We start from the raw sequence: 25,717 nt of genomic DNA on the forward strand, positions 1-25,717 counted from the left end.
GAAAATCACGGAAACCAGGAGCACAAACGTGGACACTTTGGGAGAGAGTGGAGGACGGAAGGGCCTGGCGTGCTGTGGTCCAAGGGACTTTGAAAAGTGTGAAACAGGACAATACAATAACAGCATATGCTATATTTTCAGCAGTAGAACCTAAGCTCTTCCAGATCAGGACTACAGCGAAAGTTTTCTGATCCCACCCCTCCAGAAGAGGGCCCGCCTTCAAGCCCCGCCCACCCGCACAGAGCCCGCCTTCCTGCCTCACCCCTTTCCGTTACTCCCTTAGAGCCCTCTCATTTCCTTCTTTCAGGTTCCTCCTCTCGTCCCCACGCTGGGCGCGCGTGGTGCGTTCTGGGACTTGTAGTTCGCAAGGCTGTTCCGCACATGCGCTCTGTCGGTGGGTTGGGCCCCATCCCTGCGAGTTTAAGGTTGGGCAGGCTGCTTTGAGCTTTCCGGAGGACTGCGGGCCGCAGAGGGAGGAAGAGGGTTAGTGTGAGCGTGCGCGGTGCGTGCGCGTATCAGGGTACGCGAGTGCGACTGGGTGTTCGCGGCGGTGTCTGCGTGAGTGTGTAAGTTGGGGCGGGCGTGTGTGTGTGCGCACGCGTGTGCCGCGCGCGGGCGTGCCAGGGGCACCGCGGGTGAGTGTGCCCCCGCGGCCGCGGGGCTCTGCGGGAGGCCCGCTCGCTCTCCCGAACCGAGGGTATGCGCGGGTGTGTGCGCACGCACGCGTGTGAGGGTGCTGGCCGGGGCGCTTCCTCTTCTCTTCACGCAGGCTCCGGAAGGAGGGGTTCTGGGGGGAGGGGCGCCCTGCGGGGCCGCGGTTCGCGGATGGAGCCCCTCCCCCCGGCCGTCCTTGTGATCCCGCCCCGGAAAAACTGGGCCCCTGCTTTGACACTCCCTCCCCCCGACACCCCGCGGGGCCGCGTCTGGGCCTGGGGAGGGGCGGGTCTGCGCACATGGGGGAGGGAGCTCTGCCGGACTATCCATCTCGCTCCCCCTCCCGGGCCATCCCTTTCCCCCTTTCTTCTCCCCGGCTGCCGGCGCTCCCTCCTTGGGCCGAGGCTGGGCACCCCGAGGGTAGGAAGGAGGGGGAGGGGCTGGGGCGTATCTGTGGGCCGAGGGGCGGGGAACGCGGGGCCCTGATGTAGGGTGGGTTCCCTTTCTCCTCCCTCCCCTCCCTCGTGGGTTCCCCTTTTCTTCCCCTCTCCAGTCCCTTCCTAGCTGCCTGGGGTCTCACTCCCCCTCTGGGGGCGACGTGACAGCCCTGCCGAGAGCCAGCAACCCTGCTCTGATTTTCTGATTCTCCTGATCACCCTCTCCATCTCTCAGGGGGGAGGCGCCTTCAAGACCCATTTTTACGGTGGAAGAATTGAGGCTGAGAAAAGTAAACTGGAAAGTGGCAGGAGTGGGAATGGAACTCGCTCTTTCTGGTTCCCCTGCAGAGTGTGTGTGTGTGTGTGTGTGTGTGTGTGTGTGTGTGTGTGTGAATGCCCAGGTGTGCGTGTGTATGTGCACTGTGTGACTACTGCACGTGTGGCGTGTGTATGACTGGCGTGTATATGTGTAAATGCACCGGTGTCTGCAGTGTGTGTGTGTGTGTGTGTGTGTGACTACTGCATGTGTGGTGTGTGTATGACTGGCGTGTATATGTGTAAATGCACCGGTGTCTGCAGTGTGTGTGTGTGTGTGTGTGTGTGTGTGTGTGTGTGTGTGTGTGTGTGAATGCCCAGGTGTGCGTGCGTATGTGCCCTGTGTGACTACTGCATGTGTGGTGTGTGTATGACTGGCGTGTATATGTGTAAATGCACCGGTGTCTGCAGTGTGTGTGTGTGTGAATGCACAGGTGTGCGTGCATATGTGCACTGTGTGACTACTGCATGTATGGCGTGTGTATGACTGGCGTGTATACGTGTAAATGCACCGGTGTCTGCAGTGTGTGTGTGTGTGTGTGTGTGTGAATGCCCAGGTGTGCGTGCATATGTGCACTGTGTGACTACTGCACGTGTGGGGTGTGTATGACTGGCGTGTATATGTGTAAATGCACCGGTGTCTGCAGTGTGTGTATGGGTGTGCATGTGTATATGTCAGTGAGGGTGTGCGTGTGTATGGCTGTGTACATGCGTGCATTGTGTATCTGTGTGTGTCAGTATGTGTGAGATAGATGAGCTCTGCAGGGTCCTTGATCTCTGGCTCCCATTACCTTGCTGGGTAATGGCGCCTCCATCTTCTACCAACATTTAGATGAGGTTTGCAGAGCACTTTTAGACTCATCATAACTTTGGGAGTATTTCCCCATTTTGTGGGTGGAGAAAGGAAACTGAGGCAGCAGTCTGAGGGGAAGTGACTCTGCCCACAGCAGGGGTCTTGCTGGCCCCAGGCCCAGCTCCCAGCTGCCTCTCCCTGGGCTCCTTCCCACTCCACCCCCCTGCCCCCAGTCCCTCACTTCTCCCTCTGACCTTAGCCCACTATAGTGGCGGGACCCCTGAGAGATAGGGCTGTGGGGGTGTGTCTGAGAGGGAGGGGCTCCCTCAGCAGACCTGGCCCAGAACCCAGTCTGAAAGGGAATTGCAGAGTCTGGTACCTTTTGGTTCTGTAGCTGGGGTGGACTTCAGAGAAAGGCCCTGAGAGCCTGTGTCTGTCTGACCGCTTCACAGACTGCTCCAGAAAGTACTCCCACAGTTTGCCGGCCACACTGTGTGCAGCTAACGAGGGCGATTAGTTAGGGTCCGCATCCAGTGGGGGAGGAGAGAGGCCTCGGCCCAGTTGTGAGACTCGGCCCTCTTCGTGGATCGCTTCCCGTGTGTTTGCTGTTTCTTTAGGGTGTGTGGAAGGAGGAGCCGCCCAGGCCCCCCGGGAACTCAGGGATGAGGGTCGCAGGAACAGGCCATTTAGTGTCTTTGAACCTCCTCACCGGATCTCAGTTTCCTATTTTAGAGTTGTGAGAAAAAGCTTCCTCTCCCCCTTCCCCCAACCTTAAAACATTAAGGAAGGCAGCATGACGTAATGACCAGAGAACCAGGAGGACCTGGGTTCAAGTGATGCCTCTGACCCCTCCTGGCCATGTGGCCCTGGGTATGTCCTTCAGCCTTTGAGGTTTTGGGCCAGTGGTGTTGGACTCGGATAGAAATGGGGGCCACTTAACAGCAGCTAAGGATCCCCGTGGGCCTCGTATTGACTTAGAAATCACATTAACATTAGACTAGTTCTCTTGTACTTTTATGTACTTGAGTAATTCCATTATCTGGCCCCACTTAGGAGGGGCCAGAGTCTGATACCTCTCCTCTGGTAGTTCTGTGGGGCAGTTTCCTCTTCTTCTCCATAAAAGTGAGATAATAGGTATAGTCCCTCCCTAAAGAGTTAGGTAAAGGTGAGTTTTAAGTTGGGGGAAATGACAGAAAGCCTGCAGCCAGCTTGGGTGGAGTGAGGACGTCTGGGCATTGGGGGACCCAGGAGTGGGGAGATCTGGGCGGTGCGGGAATGGCTGGCAGGGAGATAACGGTATTTGGCAAAGGGCGGATGGACAGGGCTGTTGGGGTGGGGAACAAAGAGCGGGGAATGCTGGGCTCGGCTCTCCCAGCACGAGGCTTCACTGGGCTCTCCGGTTCCTGCGGCCACGGCTCCTGCCAATGATCCTTTTCTCCTTCTTGGAGCTGCCAAGATGGTGAGGATAGAGCTCAGGTCTTGGAAGTAGCAGAGCAGAATTCAGATCCGGGCAGTTAGCTGTGGGAGTGGCCAGTGGCCATGGACCCGGAGGCACAAAGACCTGAGCAGCGGGACCTTGTGGGAGTCACTTCACGCTCTCTCAGTGTCTTCTTCACTAAAAGGGATATAATAACAGCACTAAGTCACAGGGTTGTAGGGAGGCCTTGCAGATGGAAAGGGCTTTACAAACCTTGCTGTTGGTTAGCAAACATGTTAACTATTAATATCTTTGTCCGCTGGCTCTTGGAATCAATCCACTTCCTTTTTGTTAGAGGAGCAAATCAGCTGCTATTTGTAAAATGGTCCCAGGCACTTAGTTGGAGCTTAAAGTTTATTCTTCTTTTCTCATTGTCTTTTTCGTTTCCGGAACAGTTTTATTAGAATATAGATTAACTGATAATCCTATGAAAGTTGTCTGATTTCCTTCTGTTTGTTATTTTTTAAACTCTAAATAAACTTTTATTGATATTTTGTTTCTTATCTCCATAGTATCCCATTCCCCTTTCAGTGAGCCACCCCTTATAACATAGTATTTCTTGGAGGAAGAAAAAAGGCAGGGAGGGAAATGCAACATAACTGATCGACAGGTTGAAAAAGTCCAAAAATGTGCAATAAATAATATCTTTGCACTTCCCACCTCCATGAAGAACTAGTTTGGGGTGTCTCGTCATCTCTTCATTTGGGTTCCACTCAATCTGTAATTATATTTATGTATGTTATTGGTTTTTGTGTTTTTTTTTATTTTTTTAATGTGCCTTTCCATGCTGTAGTCATTGTGTATATTCTTTTCTTGGCTTCGCTGACAACACTCTGCAAGAGTTCACATAGATATTTCCATGCGTCTCTGTATTCATCGTACATGTTACTTTTTAGAGCAGTCATATTCCATTATTTTCAGGAACCTCATTTGATTTAGCCTTTTCCCATTTGATAGGCATTGTTTCTTGTTTGTAGCTATAACAAAAAAAGTACTTTCATAAATATTCTGGAGTCTGTGGGGACTTTTCTTATCAGTGACTTTTTTAGAGCTCAGTTAAAGGAGTTTCTGGTTCAAAGGATGGGGACATTTCAGACTCTTTATTTGCATAATTCCAAACAGCTTTCCAGAACATTTATACCATTTCATAACTCTATCGACAATGTAGCAGTATACCTATTTTTCCACAATCTCTCCAACCTTGACTGTTGCCAATTTTTGTGATTTTTGCCACTTTTCAGGATACCAGATCAAAGTTTTGCATTGTTTCCATTTTCACTTATTGTGATTTGGAGCATTCTTTTCATGTGGTAGGGAATACTTTTGTTACTCTTTTCATGTAACTTCTTTCATGTTACTCTTTCGTATTCTTTGACTGTTTATCTATTGCAGACTAGATATGAGTCCTACGTATGTTTATGGTTTATATATCTTGACCACCAAGCTCTTATCAAAGAAATTTGATGTAAAGATTTTTTTTCCCCATTTGACCACTTCCCTTATTCTAGCCTTAAGAGAAGTTTTTCAGTTTCAGGTTCTCTATTCTGCTGTAGTTGGAGCATTATAGTCTTTCAGTTACTTTATCTTTTTTAAGGTGGCACTGTTCCCCCTGGCTCTTTCCCCCTTACCTCGATCCCTCCTTCTCATTTGACATCCTTTCACTTGAGTGTTTTGTTAGTTCCTTTTTAAAATCTGCTTTAATCTGCTTCTATGTTTCCTTTTTTTTTTTTTTCTCTTTCATCTCTTCCCCATCAGCTCGTCCTATTACTTAGCTTTCATTTCATTTTCTGTGCCCGTTTCTGAAAAAGCTTTCTCTCTACTCAAGACCCTCATTCTCTGATTCGTGACCCTTCTAATTATCTTTTCTCTGTTTTCTTTATTCATTTGAAGCTTGCAGAGCGTGTCCATCACAGGCTCTCCCCTCTAATGCTTTCTGCCGCTGCCTCTTGGCTTGCCCCCTGGATTCCCCTTTTCTATTGTGCTTCACACCCAGAACAATGCCACTTTTTCCAGGTGTCAGAGAAGACATTGCCCCGTGCTCAGTCCTCTCCATACTGCATCCCTGCTTTTTCTAGCTTTATTGTTTCTCCTACATTTGCCTGGAAGTCTCCATATGTTCATGTTCTCCTGCTCCCCCTTCCCAGGCCTCATCCAAAAAAAGGTTCTTACCTCCCCTCCCTGACCATCTCTCTTCATCCTTAGGAGCATTCATTAATAGAATCCCATCTCGCCTCCAAAGTAAGACCTCCTTCTTTTCTATGGTTTTCTACTGTTTTCAGTCTCTCCTCCCTCCTCCATTCCTCTCTTTCTGAGGTCCCCTTCCTCTCCTTGATAGCTCTGGCTGGCCGTTGGTGCATCCCCTTACCACATGCTGTATAAAAGTCTTGGTGCACCTGTGGACAGGCTCTCCCCAGAGTCTGGCCATAATCCCCCCCGTTAGCTCTGTTAGATTTCTGCCTTCATCCCCATCTCCTTGTGTACATTTAGAAGACTCACCAATCTCTTTATCACTGTTTTCGTCGCCATCCTTGCCAGCTGCCTCCGTTCATTCCTGCGTTTCTGTTGTTCGGGGTGTTTAAGAGGCAAATAATCACCCTCATTTCTGGTTTTCATCTTAAGATGATTCAGACTCTGATTCCTGAATATCCATCTTTTTTCCGATGTGGTTAAGCTCAGATTGCGGGATAGGTCACCCTGGATACCGCCTCCTGAGCTCCGGGGCTCCTCACAACGCCTTTTTGCCCGCCTTTCCCCAGCGGGCACAGGATGTCTTGCATTCTCGGAGGGCCTTTCCTTTTTATCCGAAGGCTGCCTTTGAGCTTAGGTCTTTTTGATTCCAAGTCCACTGAAACCTGCTTAACATTAGACGTGCTCTCTTGTACATTTATGTACTTAAATAATTCTGTTATCTGGCCTTGAGTCAGGGCCTGTGTCTTACCCTTCTCTCTGAGAGAGAGGGCACAGAGGGTTTTAAATGTTTATGGGACGACTGAAGGAAAAGTTCCTGTTCTATTTATTCTGTCTTTGGTCCTCTCCAAAGGGTTCTGAGACGGGACAGAATTGTCTGAGTGCCTGAGAGTCTGGAGCCCCTTCCCTTCTGCTCACTCCCTGTCTGTCGTCCAGCAGCCTTCACAAGAGCTGCAGAGCCCTAGTCTGGAGCAGCCGAGAATTTGTGAAGACAGAGCTGATCCTGACAGCGAAGCCCCAGGTAAAAAGACCCTGCTCTGGGGAGATGGAAGCTATGGAGGGCATCCTCCCTCAGCATTAATCCATCCTGGGAGGAGACCTTTCAGCGGAGGAGCAGGACAGAGACAGAACAATCCCTGAGCCTTCATGGCAACAATAATCAGGGTGGGCTCTGTGCTCAAGGAGAAGTGGGAGAGTTACAGGGGTGGGTGGGCACTATCTTCCCAGGGTGAGGGGAAAGTTTGGAGTGGAGGGAGAGTGGCAGTGCCCAGGCTGATGGATGACACTGACACCGATTCTCAGTCCTCTCTGACCAAACAGTGACTGGTCTGCCCCCACACCAGGGGGTCTTTTCAGGCTCTCAGCTGGGCTGCTGACCCCTCGGCCCCCTCCTCATCCTGTCTGAGGTAGGGCAGTGTGCTTTTTTATGGAATGGAAAGTTGACCAGAGGGTGGTTTCTAATCCAGACTCACAAGTTGGTTGTTAACCGTACTCCCAGGGGGTCCGGGAGCCCCCAATCCCTCCTGTCCTTTCCTTCTAATGATGGCGTGCAGCACATACTTGGGTTGATTTTGTTTGGAAACTTTAAACAATTGAAACTCTTGGGAGGCTCCGCTCCTCCCCTGCTGGGCCCAGCCTTCTGCAGGCGGGGCCGGGGGTGGGGGGGTGGGATGAGTCTTGGGTGAGAGATGAGCGGGTCCCCCAGTAGGATGCAGAGCAGGAGCCAGGAGCTTAGCCGTGGCCCAAGTCGGCAGGCCTGGGACAGCCTCGGCCCCGGCTGTCTGCGGGTGCGAGGTGGCCCTCTCTCTGGATGTCCGTGGCTGGAGGTAGGGGGGAGTGTGGGGGGCACAGGGGGCGGGGCCTGGAGCCCCGGCCCAGGTTCTTCACATAGCCTGTCTCTCCCCTCCCCCACTTATTTGCAGAAGCCTGGGTGTAGAACATTGTGTAAGGGGACTTTTTCTGTATGTTGGTCAGTTTCCCCCCTTCCATCCTTTGTTATATGGGGTGGATCTGTGTTGTGAGGGACATACTGGGAAATGAAGGAGACGCACAGGTAAAAGGCAGAATTTTTTAAAAAAGCAACGTTTCCCCCGTCCCTTTGCAGTTTTGCTGTTTGCAGTCGGAGCGGGCAGAGACGGGTTCCTCTTGCTTGTACCCCTGGCCTTTCAAGGTTTCTGCTGCCCCCGATCACTGCAGGGAATTTCTACCCGTTTGCTTTTGTGAAACAGGAGTCAGGAGGATCCAAGTCCATATTTGGTAGCCGTGTGAGCCCCGCGGCAGGTCCCGCATCTGTACACTTGGGGTTGTTGTAGCAGCCGCCTCGCAGGGTTCTCATGGGCCAGTTTGGTGCTGGTTGTAAGGGCTCGCTCTGAGAATCCCGGCAACAGGAACAGCGCCCCCCTTCCTGCCTCCGTCCCAGGCGGGGCGAGGGCACATGACGGGGATTTCAGAGCTAAAGTGCTAACGTAGGGACCTGCCTAACAGGGCAGGCGGAGGCTAAGATGCAGTTGTGTCACAATCAGGAAGCGCCTCCTACAGTCCCGGAGCGGGGCTAAGCCCTGGGGACCCACATAGGAACACGCTTCTTCCTGTCCGGAGTTAGGGTTCTGGGCGAGAAGACAGTTCACAGAAGGGGCCTGTAAAGGGCCCCCCCGCTCCCTCCTGGGTGAGCTCAGAGTGAAGCGAGCTGGAGTGCGCAGGCTCAGGGCTCCCAGGAGGTGGCGCCTTGCAGGCCTTGGCGTCCCTGGGCCTGGGTCTCTGGGCCCTCCTGACTGCTTCCCTCTTGCCTCCAGACGCCCCCTCACCAGGAGCAAGCATGGAAGAGGAGGACCGAGCGATGGCCGAGCTCCTCCCAGCCAAGGCCTGGGTGAGTTGGGATGTCCCCCCCCACTCCCCCTTGCCAGCCGCGTCTCGGCTTCAGGACGTGGGGTCTCCTCCCACACCCGCCACCTTTCCGTAGCTCCACGTGTGTCCCCAGCACGTGCCTGATGCTGGGCGTGAGTAAGTGCTCGGTGTGTGCGCTTTCATTCATTCACTCACTCACTATATACAGAGAGGAGCAAACACAAGGTCGCAGTGTGACAGAAAGTGTGCCGAGCTGTCCGGGGCGCGACATGTGTGACCTCAGACCCGTGGCTCCCCCAGGCCTCGTTTGTGAAAGGATGGGGTTGGACGTGGGGTCTTTCTGGGCCCTTGCAGCTGCAGGCCTGGGCTCCTAGGGCCCCATGACCTCCTGGTATTTGGGGCGGTCGTAAAGTCCGTTTACCCAAGTTGGACTTTGGAGGAAGGTTAAGGGCCTCAGAGGTGGAGGTGGGAAGGCCGTGGGCATCCCCTGAGGCACCGGGTGGGCCCTGGCTGTCTGAGGAGCCCTCCCGGGGGTCCTGGGCCTGGGCTGGGCCTGATGAGCAGACTTGTGGTTCTTGTTTCAGAAGCCAATGACCTTCAAGGACGTCTCTGTGGACTTCACCCAGGGGGAGTGGGGGCAGCTGGACCCCGCCCAGAGGGACTTGTACCGAGACGTGATGCTGGAGAACTACAGGAACCTGGTCTCCCTAGGTGAGGACTGCTGGGTCCCAGGAGGGGGAGTCTGCCTTTCCTCACAGGTTGGGGTCCCGAGGGTGGGAGTGCAAAGCTGCCTTCCCTGTCGGAGAGAAGGACAGGCAAAGTCCTTGGCGGACCCGAGCCACACCGGACGGGCCGTGTCCCCATCTGGGAACAGAGCGTCCCTCTGAGGCTGGACGTGTGACAGGCCCTGGCGGCCTCCTCTGTCCTAGCGTCTTTTCTTTTCTCTCCCGTGAGCAGAGCTTCAGGTGATCAAACCAGAGGTGATCTCCAGGTTGGAGCGAGGGGAAGCGCCGTGCATGCTGGAGAGGGAAGGGATCGGCTCCTGTCCAGGTGAGTGAGGGCGGGACTTGCCAAGCATCTGTGCGGCTGCCTGGTCAAGGGGAAATATGTCTGAGTGGGAGGAACCGCAGGAGCACGGGGAGCGGAGGGAGAGCACTTCAGGTCTGAGGAACAGCCAGGGAAAAGATGCGGGTGTGGAAGAAGGCGCCCCGGGGGGGATGCGGTCAGAGCGGCCCGAGGGAGGTGGTTGCAGGGAGCAGAGAGGGGACCATTCTCCGGGAACTGAATTTAAGAGATGGAGAGGGTCAAGGAAGGGCCGGGAGGGGAGATGGGAAATGCCCCGTGGCTGGGAGAAAAGCGTATGGCAGAGCTGGGCAGGCGGGCCTGGAGTCAGGAAGACTGGGCTTCTTGCCCCCACTCCGGCCTCAGGTGGCCCCTGGCTAGGTGACCCATGCCAAGTCCCTCCCCCATCTGCCCCAATTTCCACAAAGGAAATGAAAAAAGAAAACCCCGCATGGGGTCAGAGAGAGTCTGACACTGAAAAGTAACTGAACGGCAAAGGGAGAGGAGCCCCCTTGAAGTGAGGGGGGCTCTGGGCTCTGCCCTAGTCAGCCGGCATGGGGAGCCCCTGGTTCGGTGCTGGGTGCCCCGGGGAGGGCAGGAGTTCCAGGTGATCAGGAACCTATGGAGCCACAAAAGTGGGTGCTGACCTGAAGAGAGGAGGTCCCTAGGGGAGATGCTGGGCCAGCCTGAGGGGCTGTGGTGGGGAAGAGATTGGCCGGGCCCTGTGGGGGGCCAAGAGGAAGCAGGGAGACTTCAGAGCTGGGCAGGGCCAGGGGCTGACTTGGGCCCTCCTTGCTGGCCCTGTGGGGGCGTGGTCACTGCCCTGAGGGGCTTGTGTGCCATCATGGGGGCAGGATGTACATGTGAAAGAGGGAGACTTGGGAATGACCTGGCTGGGTGATGGAGCATAGCCTAGGGTGACTAAAGATGGAGGTGAGCCCCAGGACATTCCCAGCCTGGGCAGCCTGGCATCGTTTTAAAAAAAAAACACCAATAAAAACAAATGCAACATAAGAAAAAGCAAAATAGAAAAAGATAGAATAAGAAAAATTGTCATATGTCTGAATTCTCTGGGAGGATTCAGAATACATAACCATAAGTTTCCATTTCAAGAAAGCATATATAATAATAGAAGACATTGTGTTCCTCCTAGCCATCTTTTCTTTGTTTCCTTGTAGGTTTTTTTTTTTTTTTTTGTTCTTTGCTGTGCACTTTTTACTTTATTCTTTTTTTTCCCTTTCATCCCCTCACCTCCCTGTAGAAGGCTGCAGTGAAGCACAGATATATTTGCATATATGTATATATATATATATGTTTAATTTATGCACATACACGTGTGTACATATACATATACACACACCCATATATACAAATGTATATATGAAATATACATTCCTATGGACACACAGATACATACATACATGTATATATACACACACACACATGCATACATGTACTTGCTACATATACATCTAAAACAATATTAAGATGCTTGACATATAATGTAGATTTCTTTTTTGATTGAATTTTTTAAGTTTGACTTTGTCTGAGATGAATGATTACTCTACTTTTTTCTAATAAATTCTACTTCTGATCATTGTTATTGTTTGTGTATATCTCTTATTTTCTATCCCTACTCATTATTCTATTTTACTTCTACCTGTGTTTTTTTTTTTTGCTTTTAATATTATTTTGTTTTTCCAAATACATGCAAAGATAGTTTTCAACATTCACCTTTGCAAAAGCTTATTCCAAATGTTCTCCCTCTCCTCCCCTTCCCCTTCTTCCCAAGAAGGGAAGGCAAGCAATCCAATATAAGTTAAACATGTGCAGTTCTTCTAAATATATTACTATATTGCTCATGCTGTGCAAGAAAGATCAAAAGGAAAAAAAACACAAGAAACACTAACAAAATAATATGTTTTGAACCACATTCAGTCTCTGGAATCCTCTCTCTGGATGTGGATGACTCTCTCTATCACCAGTCTATTGGAATTACTTAGAATCACACCATTGTTGAAAAGAGCCAAGTCCATCACAGTTGATCATCATATAATTTTGTTGTTACTGGATACAATGTTCTCTTGGTTCTGTTTATTTCACTTAGCATCAGGTCATGTATTTGCTTTTATTTGTTAATTTGTCTTGCTGTTTAACCTTTTTGCTGCCCCTTTCCCCCATAGATCCCTCCCTTGTCCTCTGCCCTTGCCTTTTCCCTCCTCCTTTATCCCATTCCCTTTAAACTACACCTCTGGAATTGTGAACACATCCAACCATTCTGGAGAGCAATTTGGAATTATGCTCAAAAAGTTATCAAACTGTGTATACCCTTTGACCCAGCAGTACTACTACTGGGTGTGTACCCCAAAGAGATACTAAAGAAGGGAAAGGGACCTGTATGTGCCAAAATGTTTGTGGCAGCCCTGTTTGTAGTGGCTAGAAGCTGGAAAATGAAAGGATGTCCATCAATTGGAGAATGGTTGAGTAAACTGTGGTATATGAATGTTATGGAATATTATTGTTCTGTAAGAAATGACCAGCAGGATGAATAAATACGGAGAGGTTTGGAGAGACTTACATGAACTGATGCTAAGTGAAATGAACAGAACCAGGAGATCATTATAGACCTCAAGTCAACGATACTGTATGAGGATGTATTCTGATGGAAGTGGATTTCTTTGACAAAGAGATCAACTGATCAAGGATGGACAGAAGCAGCTACACCCAAAGAAAGAATACTGGGAAATGAATGTAAATTGGTTGCATTTTTGTTTTTCTTCCCGCGTTATTTTTACCTTTTGAATCCAATTCTTCCTGTGCAACAAGAGAACTGTTCAGTTCTGCACACATATATTGTATCTAGGATACACTGTGACATATTTAACTTGTATAGGACTGCTTGTTATCTGGGGGAGGAGGTGAAGGGAGGGAGGGGAAAAGTCAGAACAGAAGTGAGTGCTAGGGATAATGTAAAAAAAATTACCCTGGCATAGGCTCTGTCAATAAAAAGTTATTAAAAAAAAAAAAAAAACTACACCTCTTACCCCATGCCTGTTGATTTGCATACCCTTCTATATCCTATCTTTTCTATTCCCTCCTCCCCTTATCTCTTCATAGATTTATAGAAATATATCTTTTTTGGTATACCTCTATGTATTCCCTCTTTAACCTATTTCCAAAAAGAGTAGGTTTTCAGAATTACCAGTTCTACTCTTCCATCTAATTCCTCTGTTGTTTCTTGCCATTGAAACTGATTCATATAGCATAATGACTATTTTTACTTTTCCTATATGTTTTTGCTTTTTAGAGTAATATCACACTCAACTCTGCCCTACTCTTTCTTTTGGACTACAATTACTAATGTCAGCTTTATATTTCAATGGTTTACATTTCCATGTGTAAATCTCTCTGCCCTGCCTGACCTGTTAGTGCCAGGAGGTTCCTGCCATAGTGGCCAGAGCAGTGCATAGGCAGCAGCTCTGACAGGGATTGGGGCACCAAGAAGATTGAGTAAGGAGCCAAGCTTCCCTGTGCCTCTGTGATTTGATAAGTGGTCCAGTTAGTTCAAAGCGATTCATTGCCATGGAGCTGGCTGCACCAAGCATTAAGGCATGGGGGGTTGCCATCTACATCAATGGATGGGAGTGTTCATAATATAAACTCCCAGGTTTTTGAAAATAAGTTGGGTAAAAGGCCAGGGCATATCAGAAATTTGCTAGTGGTGTTGGAAAAGTCATCATTTTTTGGAGCCTCTGCTTTCTTATCTCTAAAATGGGGATTATTATCTCTCAGGATGGTTGTGGGAGGGAGGAGATTAGAGAAGGAAACAAGTATTAAGTACCTACTAAATGTTAGGCACTGTGGTACTTTTATATATATATATATATACCTAAGAGATACACAGTGTCAAGAGATATTAAGTACCTTAGGCATTCAGAGGAAGCTCCAGTTATGAGAGCTGGAGGAGTCAAGGAAACTGAAGAGTCATATGTATATGAGATACATAGCATTCAGCAGTGAGAATCCATTAGTTTGTAAACTTCTTGAAGCAAACTGCCTTTTGTCTCTCTCTGTTTCTTCAAAATACATTCCAGCTATGATTCTAAGGCTGCCTTAGCTAGAACAGGAATGGCAGCATAAAAAAGGTAGCTAGGCAGGTGATATCTGAATGTAGATGAATTCATTACCTGATTGCACTCTGCCTACCAGCTACAGGTCTTCCTTTAGTCAGTGAGGATGTGCATAGTGGATACTCATCAGAATTGAGTGCCTGAAGATTTTATTAAATAAAGCAAAGTGGGGAAAAAGAAAAGAGAAATGGTGATATTCAGCAGGGCAGTGTCTTACCAGGTCATTCTGCTTTTATGGAATACTTACTCATCCATTTAACATGTCCAAGAAAGGTTGGAGAGGAGGGATTAGCAAGGACAGTGATCTAGTAGAGTAAGAGCCTGGATTCTAATTCCATACTGTCTTCTCTAATTCCTGTTCTTCTTCAGTCAAATGCATTTAATAATCATTGTACTGTGTGATGAAGAAATAGAAAAAAGAAGAAATGTAGTCTTTATAATATAAATGTTGAAGGGAGGCCCTAGCAAAGTATGGAGTGAGGGATTGGGAAAATCCTGCAGAATGTAGTATTTGAGCTAAGTTTTGATCAAGCGAATTGTTTGATTGGTTGATTAAAGGAAATCAAGGAAGTACCTTAAAATGTAATTCTTATGGGCCGCATACCTTGAGTTCACCAAAGAAATGATATAACTCCCTCTTTCCTGTGAGTTAATTTTGTTTTGCTATAGCTAGACTCCCTCTTTTTCTAAATGATCATCTGTGTTTTACATGGCATTTCTTAATCAGCAGTATGTTGCATCTGCTATGCACATTCCCCAAAGGAACATCTGCAGCTTATAGGTATAGAACAGTCAGATGACTTGAATTCATCCAGAACAAGACAGCTGCTTTCTTATTGTCTTAGTTGTTTTGGGTACCACCTTCTTTTTAGCTGTTTTTGATCTGTCTTTTCCTAGCCAAAGGTCACTTATTTTCCATGATGGAGAAAATAGAACCAAATCATAGTTAAGCAGCTCTCTTTTCACATCATCTATTATTGACCCATCTGTTCAGCATTGTATTCCTATTTCTTTTCTGATCATCCTTTTTTTCTCGCTTTCATGGAGGACATTTTTCTGAGAGCAATTATTCAAAAATATATCTGTTAAACAATATCCAAAGACAACACACTGTGCTAGGAACTGGGGATATAAAGAAAAAAAGGGAAACAGTCTGTGTCTTCAAGACTATTCATACTACTGAGGGAGAGATGGGGAGGAAAAAAAAGTAAATACAAAGTCATTTGAGGTGATAAACAACACTAATTCCTGGAGAGCTCAAATAAGGTTCATGGAGATAGTTGTTCTTAAAGTTGACCCTTGATGGAAAAGAAGGAAGGTGAAAGGTAAAAACAGGGAAGGAATGCATTCCAAGCTTGGGTTGCTTTCAGCCTAGCTTTCCAGTCTTATTTTATGTTACTTATTTTCACACAATCTATATTTTACTCAGACTGAACTAAAAATTGTTCTTCAGACTTGGAGTTCTATCTCCCACTTATGTGTTTTTGCCTAGGCCATGCCCCAAGCTTGGAATGCACTGTGTTGTCTTTGGATATTGTTTAATAGATATATCTTTGAGTAATTGCCCTCAGAAAAATGTCCTCCATGAAAGAGAGTTTATTCTTAAGTTTCCTTTTCCTCAAGAGACATCTGTTTGTCTCCCTTCCTTCTTTCCTTCCTTCTTTCCTTCCTTCCTTCCTTCATGTCTTCCTTTCTTTATTTCCATTCATCTATCTAAATATCTTGATTTTTTTTTCCAGATAATGATACTACATCTGCGTCCATGGACTTGGATTCAAAGGATGACATTCCTATGGAAGAATCATTGCAGGAAAGCCTCCAGATGAATGTTCCCTTGGACTTTAAGTTGGAACAGATCTGGGAATATGATGCCATGTTTGGGAAGCAGCTCAGCTGCTATGAGGAAGATTTTAAACAAGTAACAATCACCGACAATAACACTTCCAATGAAGTGAATGATCAAGAATGTAATACATTTGGGAGAAGTTTCAGTATGATGTTAATCACTGATGCACAAGAGAGTGTTACTATTAAAAAAACTCTTCATAAGTACGACACACGTGGAAATAACTTCAAACAGTATTCAGAGCTAGTAAAGCGCAATAGAATTGCCTTTGGGAAGAAATCCTATAAGTATAATGAATGTAGCAAAGCTTTCAATTATCACTCAGACCTTATTCGATATTACAGACTACCTAATGGAAAGAAATCTTATGATTTTGATGAGTTAGGACAAAGCTTCCCACAAAGGAGACATCTTATTCAACATGCTAGAATTCCCTCTGGAGAGAAACCCTTTAAATGTGGTGAATGTGGAATAGCATTCAGACAAAGTATGCACCTTATTCAACATCAGAGAATCCACACTGGAGAGAGACCTTATAAGTGTAGTGATTGTGGACAAGCCTTCAGACAAAAAATGCACCTAATCCGACACAAGACCCTTCATAGTGGGGAGAAACCTTATCAGTGTAATCACTGTATCAAATGCTTTAGTGATAGTTGGTCACTTGCTCTACATCAAAGAATTCACACTGGAGAGAAACCCTATAATTGTACTGAATGTGGAAAAGCTTTCAGACAAAAAATTCACCTCACAAGACATAAGACACTTCATATTGGAGAGAAACCCTTTAAATGTAATCAGTGTGGTAAATGCTTCAGTGACAGCTCACCACTTCTTTTACATCAGAGAATTCACACGGCAGAGAAACCTTATAAATGTAGTGAATGTGGAAAAGCCTTCAGACAGAGTATGTATCTTATTCGACATCAGAGAACTCACACTGGGGAAAAACCCTTCATTTGTGGGGATTGTGGAAAATCTTTCAATGACAGTTCAGCCCTTACTTTACATCAGAGAATTCATACTGGAGAGAAACCCTATGAGTGCAAAGAATGTGGGCAAGCCTTCAGTCACAGTGGAAGTCTTACTCAGCATCAGAGAATTCATACTGGAGAAAAGCCTTATCCATGCAGTGAATGTGGTAAGGCCTTTAGGCAATATTCTGCTCTTGCTCACCATGAGAGAACTCACACCGGAGAGAAACCATATATTTGTTCAGAATGTGGAAAAGCTTTTAGTCACAGTGGAACCCTTACTCAGCATCAGAGAATTCATACTGGAGAGAAACCATATGAATGCAGTGATTGTGGTCAAGCCTTCACTTATCAGGCAAGTCTAACTAAGCATCAAAGAAGTCATACAGGAGAGAGACCATACAAATGCAGTGAATGTGGAAAATCTTTCAATCAGAATATTTATCTTACTCAGCATCAGAGAATTCATACGGGAGAGAAACCCTATAAATGTGCTGACTGTGGAAAATCATTTAGTCATAGGGGAAGCCTTACCGCACATCAGAAAATTCATACTGGAGAGAAATCTTGTAAATGTCCTGTTTGTGGAAAAGCTTTCCGCCACATGAACCAGGTTACTCAACATCTCAGAATTCATACTGGAGAAAAACCCTATACATGTATGGAATGTGGAAAATCCTTTAGTCATAGTGGAAGCCTTACAACCCATCTGAGAATTCATACTGGAGAGAAACCCTATAAATGTGGTGAATGTGGGAAAGCCTTCAACCAGAATATTTATCTTACTCAACATCAGAGAATCCATACTGGTGAGAAACCTTATACATGTAATAAATGTGGTAAGAACTTCAGGCAATACTCAGCACTTAGTCACCATGAAAGAACTCATACTGGAGAGAAACCCTATATGTGTATGGAATGTGGGAAAGCTTTCAGTCAGAAGGGAACCCTTACTAATCATCAGAAAATTCATACTGGAGAGAAACCTTTTATATGTAGTGAATGTGGAAAAGCCTTCAACCAAAATATTTATCTTACAAAGCATCAGAGAATTCATACTAGAGAGAAACCATATAAATGTAATGAATGTGGTAAAGCCTTCAAACAGGTCTCGGCCTTAAAGCACCATAAGAGAATCCATAATAGAGGGAAAACCCTGTAATTGCAGTTAATGTGAGTAATCCTTCAATTGGCAGGGATGTCTCAGTCAACAATATCAAAGAAATAATAGTGGAGGGTAAATGTAGCCAATCTTCCGAAATTCATTGTGTGGATTGTTAAGTAAAATTTTTTTTGAATCTCATTTAAGAGGACCTGCAATATGTCAGGGATTGCTGTAATTAGTATATCCTACAAACAGGAGTATCTGGAGGACCTCACCATCTATTGGGAATCCTTCTTGAACTTGGACTTTGAGATAGACATCATTGTCAGCAAGCATTTACTAAGTTCCTACTATGTGCCTCTTAGGCACTGTGCTAGGTAATTGAGATAGACAAAAATGAAACAGTCCCTGCCCTCAAGGAATTTATTGGGGGAGACGAGGGTATACAGACACATATATATGGTACAATATATGATAGAAAAGGCAATTTTTGGGATGGAAGCAGTAGAAGCTGAGGCAGGAGAAGGGATCAAGAAATCCTTCCAGCAAAAGGTGGCATTTAGGGTAATATTTAAAGAAAACCAGGGATTCCAAGGGACCAAGATTATCAGACAGCTTTGGCAAACACCTTGTTTGGCCACTGTTGAATGTGTTCCTTTTTTATTGCGTCTCCCAGAGAGCCTCATGATTGTGATATATGTGTGGGAGACCCTTGGATAATGACCAGTAAACACAGGGAGACCTTAGTATTCTCTGCACCTTTCAGTCAGTTGTGTGATTGTAAAGATGTAGTTCTGCTATAGAGTAGAAGTTTTTGAAACCTATTTATAACTTTCTTCTACTTTCATCAAGAATGTTCTTGATACATGTCTATGTTATTCTCAAAAGATTTTGAAGAGCTGGAAATCTGGGCATAGAGGTTGATAGTTAGCCTCAGTCTGACTCCCATCTCTGCAGTAGAAAATTTCATGCTGAAGGGGAAAATGGTATTATTACTATGAATGTGAGAAAGCCTTTAGTCAATTCAGAAATTTTATTGGGGAAAAACCCTTTAGTATAGCTTGAGATGTAGTATTTGTGGAATGGCCTTTCACCACATGAACCAGGTTACTCAACATCTGAGAATCCATCCTTTAGTAAGACCCTATACATGTATATCATACAGAAAAAGCCTTTAGTCTAACTGGAAGCCTTATTATATATGCATCAGAGAATCTGTACTAGAGAGAAATCCCATCAGTGTTTCTCAACATGAATATGAGGAGCCTTCATTGTAGTTTTCAGTTCATATTCCACACAAGGTTATTTGGTGATGTAAATGTATGCCAGTTCAGTAGTTTATGAAATGGTCCGGTTATTTTGCTACATGTTTTTTTCTGATAATAGACTATTGCCATCTAAACATTGTAGGTTCGCACAAGGCCCACCGGAAAGTACACAGGTATTTAGCTAAAATAATGTCTTCAAAATGAAAATATTTTTTGAAGCAAAAAAGGGGATCCATTAATCACTTCCTGAAACATTCATTAGATAACATTTTAGTGTGAGGAAATAAGTGACATATAGATGAAGTGTTAACTTATGGTAACAAAGGGGTTAAAAGAAACTTATTAAGAAGATACTGAGAGCTAGCTAAAAATTTAGCAGTGGAGTGTTGAGTTAGTGGGTTCTTGGCTATAGGTAACTTGGATCTAAAGACAGGCCTTTATAGAAAAATAAAAATATAGCTCTAGTTTGTCTTTAGGATTGATTGTCTAGTCTCATGGTTTGAAAGCTGTTTAGCTTAAGACAGGTGCCAAAAAAAAAAAAAAATACAAAAAAAACTTCTGGCCGGACTGGAAGGAGAAGCAAAACAAAATTATTTTCTTTGCTTGTTTTTTGTATGTTCATTTGTTTCTACCAATGTTTTGTATGTTTGTTTGACTTTTTTGTTGGTTATTTTTGGACTTAATAAAAAAAAAAAAAAAGAATTGACACGAGTTCTGATTTGAAGACTCAAACCAGAGCTCCTAGACCATCAGCCGGTGTGGGAAGCATTCCTTTGGAGACCAAGAGAATGCCAAAGAAGGTAATCACAAAAGGCTTGTTGGGGAATGAATGCTCAGGTTCAGGAAGATTGCTATCATTATACCAAGAATTTATACCACAAAATTTGGGCTGGGCACATATAGAAAAATTTCAATGACAGGGATAGGGACAGGACTTGTGATTTTAATTGGTATTGAGAACTCTTTTTACCAACGCAGCTCAGTGTATAGACTTTAACTTTACACTCAGAAAGAGTTGCTTGACGACACTAAGAGATTAAGGGTCTTAAACCTAGGTCTTATTGGATTCCTGGAGAGTTCTCTACTCTGCCTTTTCTTTTTTTGAGGTTTTAATAGTATTTTGTTTTTCCAGATACATGCAAAGATAATTTTCAACATTCACCTTTGAAAAACCTTGTGTTCTAAATTTTTCTCCTCCCCTCACCCCTTCCCCAGACAACAAGCAATTCAATAGAGGTTAAACATGCAATTCTTCTAAACATGTATATGTCATTTTGAGTAAAAAAATAAATTAGATCAAAAGAGAAAAAAAAGAAAAAGCAAACAACAAAAAGGTGAAAATACTATGCTTTGGTCCACTTTTAGTCTCCATAGTTCTCTGTACATGGATGGCTCTCTCCATCTCAAGTCAATTGGAATTGCCTTGAGTCACGTCATTGTTGAAAAGAGCCAAGGATATCACAGTTGATCATCACATAATCTCGTTACTGTGTACAATGTTCTCTTGGTTCTCCTCACTTCACTTTGCATGAGTTCATGTAGTTCTTTCCAGACTTCTCTGAAATCAGCCTGTTTTTTTTTTGGTAGAACAATTAAATTCCATTATTTTCATATGCCATAATTTATTCAGCCATTCCCCAACCACTCAGTTTCTAGTTCCTCACCATTACAAAAATGGCTGCTACAAACATTTTTGCATACGTACGTCCTTTTCCCTCTTATCTGATCTCTTTGGGTTACAGACCCAATAGAGACACTGCTGGGTCCAAGAGTGCCTTTGCACTCTTGGTGCCTTTTGGGTATAGTTCCAAATTGTTGTCTGGAATAGTTGGATCATTTCATAACTCCAGCAGTGCATTAGTGTCCTTGTTTCCTCACGTCACCTCCAGCATTCATCATCTTAGCCAATTTGAGAGATGAAGTACCTCAGAATTGTCTTAATTTGCATTTTCCTGATGTAGAGTGATGTAGAGCATTTTTTCATGTGATTAGAAATGGCATTAATTTCTTTATCTAAAAATTGTTCATATTCTTTGACCATTTATCAATTGGAGAATGACTTACATTGTTAAAAGTTTTGAATCAATTCTCTATTTTAGAAATGATCCCCCTCTCTTTTTCAGTAATATAATAATGCTAGCAAGACACAGCATCCTGGACCATTGTTTAACATCTGAGAAGAGGAAGTTTCTGCATCGTATATAAGAAGAAGGAGGAATCTCTGAATATGGTTATGTACTATATAATGTTAAGACTATATTGATCTCAGTTATTTGATGCACAGATGACATATATCACATTTTCAGAAAACACAAAGCTTGGAAGGATAGAGTTAGGATCATAAAAAGATGCAGACAAACTAGATTTGTAGTAAAAATTGTCCCGAATTTGAATTTTAAACATGGGCTTTACAAATGAAAGGGGCAGCATGGACTGACAGTTTTTTGATAAAAATTTTCAGGACTATAAATGCTCCCTGGTTTGAGTCAGCCATTTGATGTGGAATGGTGGAAAAGCAAAATTTTACTGGGGAGAGCCAGAGTATAGCCCTCCTTGTAACCAGTTAATCTGGTTTTGTATTCCCACTCTGAACATTACTGTGTGACCAATAGTCAGTGAGTCTGTTTTCCTAAGCAGCCAAAATCTTTCTTCATAGTTTCTTAATGTAAAAACAATACTTTGTAGCTAATGTTGATATGGCACTTGAAGTTTTGCTAACTACCATTGTTATCTCCTGTGTTCTTCTCTACAATCCTGTGAGCTGGGTGGGTGCTATATGTATCCCTCTTTTACCTATGAGAAGGAAACTTAGATTAATTGTCTCTTATCTTGCCAATGAGTGTCACAGGCAGGATTTGAATTCAAGCCTTCTTCTGGACTCCCAAGTTCCAACATTTTCCTCACTGTAGCATCTAGCTGCCTCTGCCTTTGTGAATCTTCAAACCCCACTGATAGGGGAATTACTGCAATCAATACTTTATTCTGCTCATCTAAAAACAGGCAAAATCAGATGACTATTCTGTATATTAGATATTAGAGATTGCCTAGGATGATAGAAAAAGGAATGAATTTTTCTAAGTGTTTCATAGATTTCAAAAAGATAGTTGTATGAATGGCATGTGGAAGTCTACAGAATCTTTATGGGAAGACTATCCACAAGAGGGGTCAATTATAAATAAGGCTGTAAAAAGGAGTTCAATTAATTGGTTTCTTTCTAGCTCTAAACCTACAATCTTTTAAATAACTTCCTAGAGTCAAGAAATCACATTAGTTTCCAAATAGAAGCTATCCATTAACTTAAAAAAATGTAATGTTTTCTGTTAAAAATTATCCTCTCTCCCTCCATCTTCCCCCCTACTCCAATGAAGAAAGGAAAAACAAATCTGGTAACAAATATTTGGTAAAATATACATATGGTAAAAAGTGACAGTAAAGCAAAAATTTCCTGATAGGCCAAGTCCAAAAATGTTGATCGGCAGTTTTAAGTAATTTTGTGCAGAGGTAAGTAGTATATTTCATCAAGGGTCTTCTGTAATCATGGTTATTGTGATGCGTCCTTCAAAATTGTTTGTCTTTACAATATTGTCTTCTCCAGGGAACTACAACTATCCACTTCTCCCCCACTCCCACACTCTTTTCAATTAGTTCTGTATCTTGACTATCTGGGACAACTGGATTCCCAGGATGAACCTCTTTGGACAATGACAATCTACCTAAATTTATTCCTTAATGATAAAAATGCCCCAACTTATTGGGGTAGCTACGAGGAACAGTAGATAGAATACAGAGGAAAATTCATCTTCCTGAATTTAAATCTGGAATTTAGCTGTATGCTCCTGGACAAATCATTTAACCCTGTTGCCTTAGTTTCCTCATCTATAAAAAGCTGAAGGAAGAAATGGCAATCCACTCCAGTGTCCTTGTCAAGAAAGTCCCAAATGGGGTCACAAAAAGTTGGGCATGATTGAAACAGATGACCACCAGCTGAAACCCTGTCATTCTCTCACTATCCCAGGGATTCTCAAACTCCAACTATTATTGTTCAAACCCCAGGTTGGGTTTCCTATATTCCCATTCCCTTCAATCAAACCTTAATAATATCCCACTCTAAAACCATCCACCTTTTCCACTGCTCTGTAATTCCTGTTCCTAGTTAACATTAGCTTTAATATTCAATCTCTTCTTCCTTTATTTTCCAGTATTAATTGAAACCTGACACCTTTTTACGAGGGAACTTCCTGGCTGTCCCCATTTTCAGCACTGGTTATTCTTCCAAGTCAATGCTCCAAAGGACTCCTTGCTCCTTATTGCTGTATTACTGTTGAAGGAACTTGGAGGCTCAGTGGATAGAGCACCAGCCCTGGAGAAAGAGAGATGAGTTCAAGTCCAGCCTCAGATAATGTCATAAAATGGGGATAATAATACCTACTTCATAGGATTGTCAGGATTAATTGGGATAATAGTTATACAATGCTTTGCAAACAATAAGACACTATATAAATACCACCAATGCTTTTGTCTTTGCTATAGCTTTATCTAGGCCCTTCATTGGTGTCTCCCTGAGCCCTCTACTATACTATTTCAGCTCCTGGGCTCCTTAGTTTCCATGCATTCAACTTTTATATATATGGTTTTCATATAATTTTCCAATCCTAACTTCCTTTCTAACCTTCAGTTTCACATTTCCATTTGCCCCTTAGATTTTCCCAATTGCATGTTCTCTACTGTTGTTCTTCTTGTTCTTCTTAGTAGGGAAGCTAGATGAAACAGTGGATAGAGCACTAGGACCTGGAGTCAGGAAGACTCATTTTCTAAACTTTATATGGTCTCAGACAATTATTAGTTATGTGAACCTGGGCCAGTTACTTCCCTCTATTTGCCTTAGTTTCTTAATCTGTAAAATGATCTGGAGAAGGAAATAGCAAATTACTCTAGTATCTTTGCCAAGAAAACTCTAAGTGAGGCCATAAGACTTGGATGTGATTGAAAATAAGTGAACAACCAACACCTCTTTCCTGACCTCCAAGTTCACATTTCCAATTGACTGTTAGACTTTTCCAGGTGAATGTCCATGTTCATTACTGAATCCATTGTCTTTTTTAGGCCATAACCACCATATTCTCTTTCCTTCTCTCCCTTGGCCTTTTGATGAATGATTTCAAGTCTACACAGCTTTATTCTATCCAAGATCATACCTGCCAAGACTCAGACTTGCATTACCCAATCCACTATCTCCATTCCTATTCATACTGCTGAAGTGGCTTGAGAAGAAAATGAAATGAATTCATTTACGACAAATTTATGTTACATTATTTCAACTGGGTTCTCATTATGGCAAGGCAGTCCTTTCACACCTCCCTAATTGACTCATTCTTCCATTATTTTTCATCTCTCCTCAAACTTTTCATGGATTTCTTTCCCACCATGTTCTCTGAGAGAACCCTACCTCATACTTCCTTGAAAAAATTGAGACCATTTATTAAGAGCTCCCTCTATTTCTCTTCCTCATCACCCATCATCCGCTTGGCTTCTGTCACTTTTCCTTCTTAATCCCTCTCACATGAAAAGGTGGCCCTCCTTGCCAAGGCAAATTCCTCTACCACACAAGGATAGGCTCCTTTTCTTTCCAGCAAATGGCTCCCTCTACCATCCCCACTTTCTCACTTATCTTCAGCCTCTATCTATTGGCTGTTTCCTTATTGCCTACAAATACACCTATGTCTCTGCCAAAAAAACCAAACTCTCACTTGCTCCATCTGTTCCTGTTGACTCTCATCCCATGTCTCTGCTCCCTATTATGTCTCAATTCCTTGAGAAGTGATGCTTTCTGCTTCAAGGACTTCAATATCTAGTATCTAACCTTGACAGTAACTAAATCACAGTTGATCGTTACAATATTGCTATTACTGAATACAATGTTTTATTCATTCTATTCAGTTCACTTTGCATCAATTTATATGTCAACCCAAGCTTTTCTGAAACCATCTTGCTCATCATTCCATAGTATTCTAGTACAATTGTCTACCACAACTTCTTTAGCCATTCCCTAGTTGATAAACATCCTCTTACTTTCCAATTCTTGACCACTCCAAAAAGGGATACTATAAATAATTTTATGCATTCAGGTCCTTTCCTCTTCACTTTGATTTCTTTGGGATATAGCCCTAATAGTGGTATTGCTGGATCAAAGGTTATACACAATTGGATAGTCCTTTGGGCATAGTTCTGAATTGTTTTCTAGAATGGCTGGACTAGTTCACAACTCCAACAGTATACCTATTTTTCTACATTTCTCCAGCATTTGTTATTTTCCTTTTCTCTCATGTTAACCAATCTGACAATTGTGAGGTGGTACCTCAGAGTTGATTTGCATTTCTCTAACTGATAATAATTTAGAGATTTTAAAAATATAATTATAGATTTCTTCTTGATTTCTTCTGAAAACTGTGTGTTTGGCCATTTATTAATTGTGGAATGGCTTTTTTAAAAAATTTGTTTTGATTCCATATATATTTGAGAAATGAGATCTTTGTCAGACCTTGCTATAATATCCTTTCCATCACTCAGTTTCCTGTTTTCCTTCTAATTTTGGCTGCAATGATTTTGCTTGTACAAAACCTTTTAA

At 44.0% G+C, this 25,717-nt stretch overlaps 1 protein-coding gene across 3 annotated transcripts; it reads left to right on the forward strand.

The window, feature by feature from the left end:
* Positions 1-295: 295 nt before the first annotated feature.
* LOC127556659 (zinc finger protein 665-like) lies at positions 296-19,794 on the forward strand. Of its 3 annotated transcripts, none has more exons than XM_051989940.1 (6): positions 296-566; positions 6,717-6,884; positions 8,656-8,729; positions 9,292-9,418; positions 9,665-9,757; positions 15,639-19,794. In XM_051989940.1, exons 3-6 carry the CDS (start codon positions 8,679-8,681, stop codon positions 17,879-17,881), a joined length of 2,514 nt encoding a protein of 837 aa, XP_051845900.1. In that variant the 5' UTR covers positions 296-566; positions 6,717-6,884; positions 8,656-8,678; the 3' UTR covers positions 17,882-19,794. The 3 variants fall into 3 exon arrangements, with proteins under 3 accessions (XP_051845900.1, XP_051845901.1, XP_051845902.1); XM_051989941.1 differs by having other exon boundaries at positions 296-483; XM_051989942.1 differs by lacking the exons at positions 296-566; positions 6,717-6,884 and having other exon boundaries at positions 8,590-8,729.
* The last annotated feature ends 5,923 nt before the right edge of the window (positions 19,795-25,717 follow it).

The sequence above is a fragment of the Antechinus flavipes genome, chromosome 3, assembly GCF_016432865.1.
Source record: "Antechinus flavipes isolate AdamAnt ecotype Samford, QLD, Australia chromosome 3, AdamAnt_v2, whole genome shotgun sequence".
Lineage (NCBI taxonomy): Eukaryota > Metazoa > Chordata > Mammalia > Dasyuromorphia > Dasyuridae > Antechinus > Antechinus flavipes.

What these genes read in the sequence shown, in the direction of transcription:
- LOC127556659 (XM_051989940.1), top strand. Translation starts at nt 8,679, where the DNA reads ATGGAAGAGGAGGACCGAGCGATGGCCGAGCTCCTCCCAGCCAAGGCC. An exon ending in TCCTCCCAGCCAAGGCCTGG is followed by an intron (nt 8,730 to 9,291) that starts GTGAGTTGGGAT and finishes TTCTTGTTTCAG; the next exon opens with AAGCCAATGACCTTCAAGGA. An exon ending in CAGGAACCTGGTCTCCCTAG is followed by an intron (nt 9,419 to 9,664) that starts GTGAGGACTGCT and finishes TCCCGTGAGCAG; the next exon opens with AGCTTCAGGTGATCAAACCA.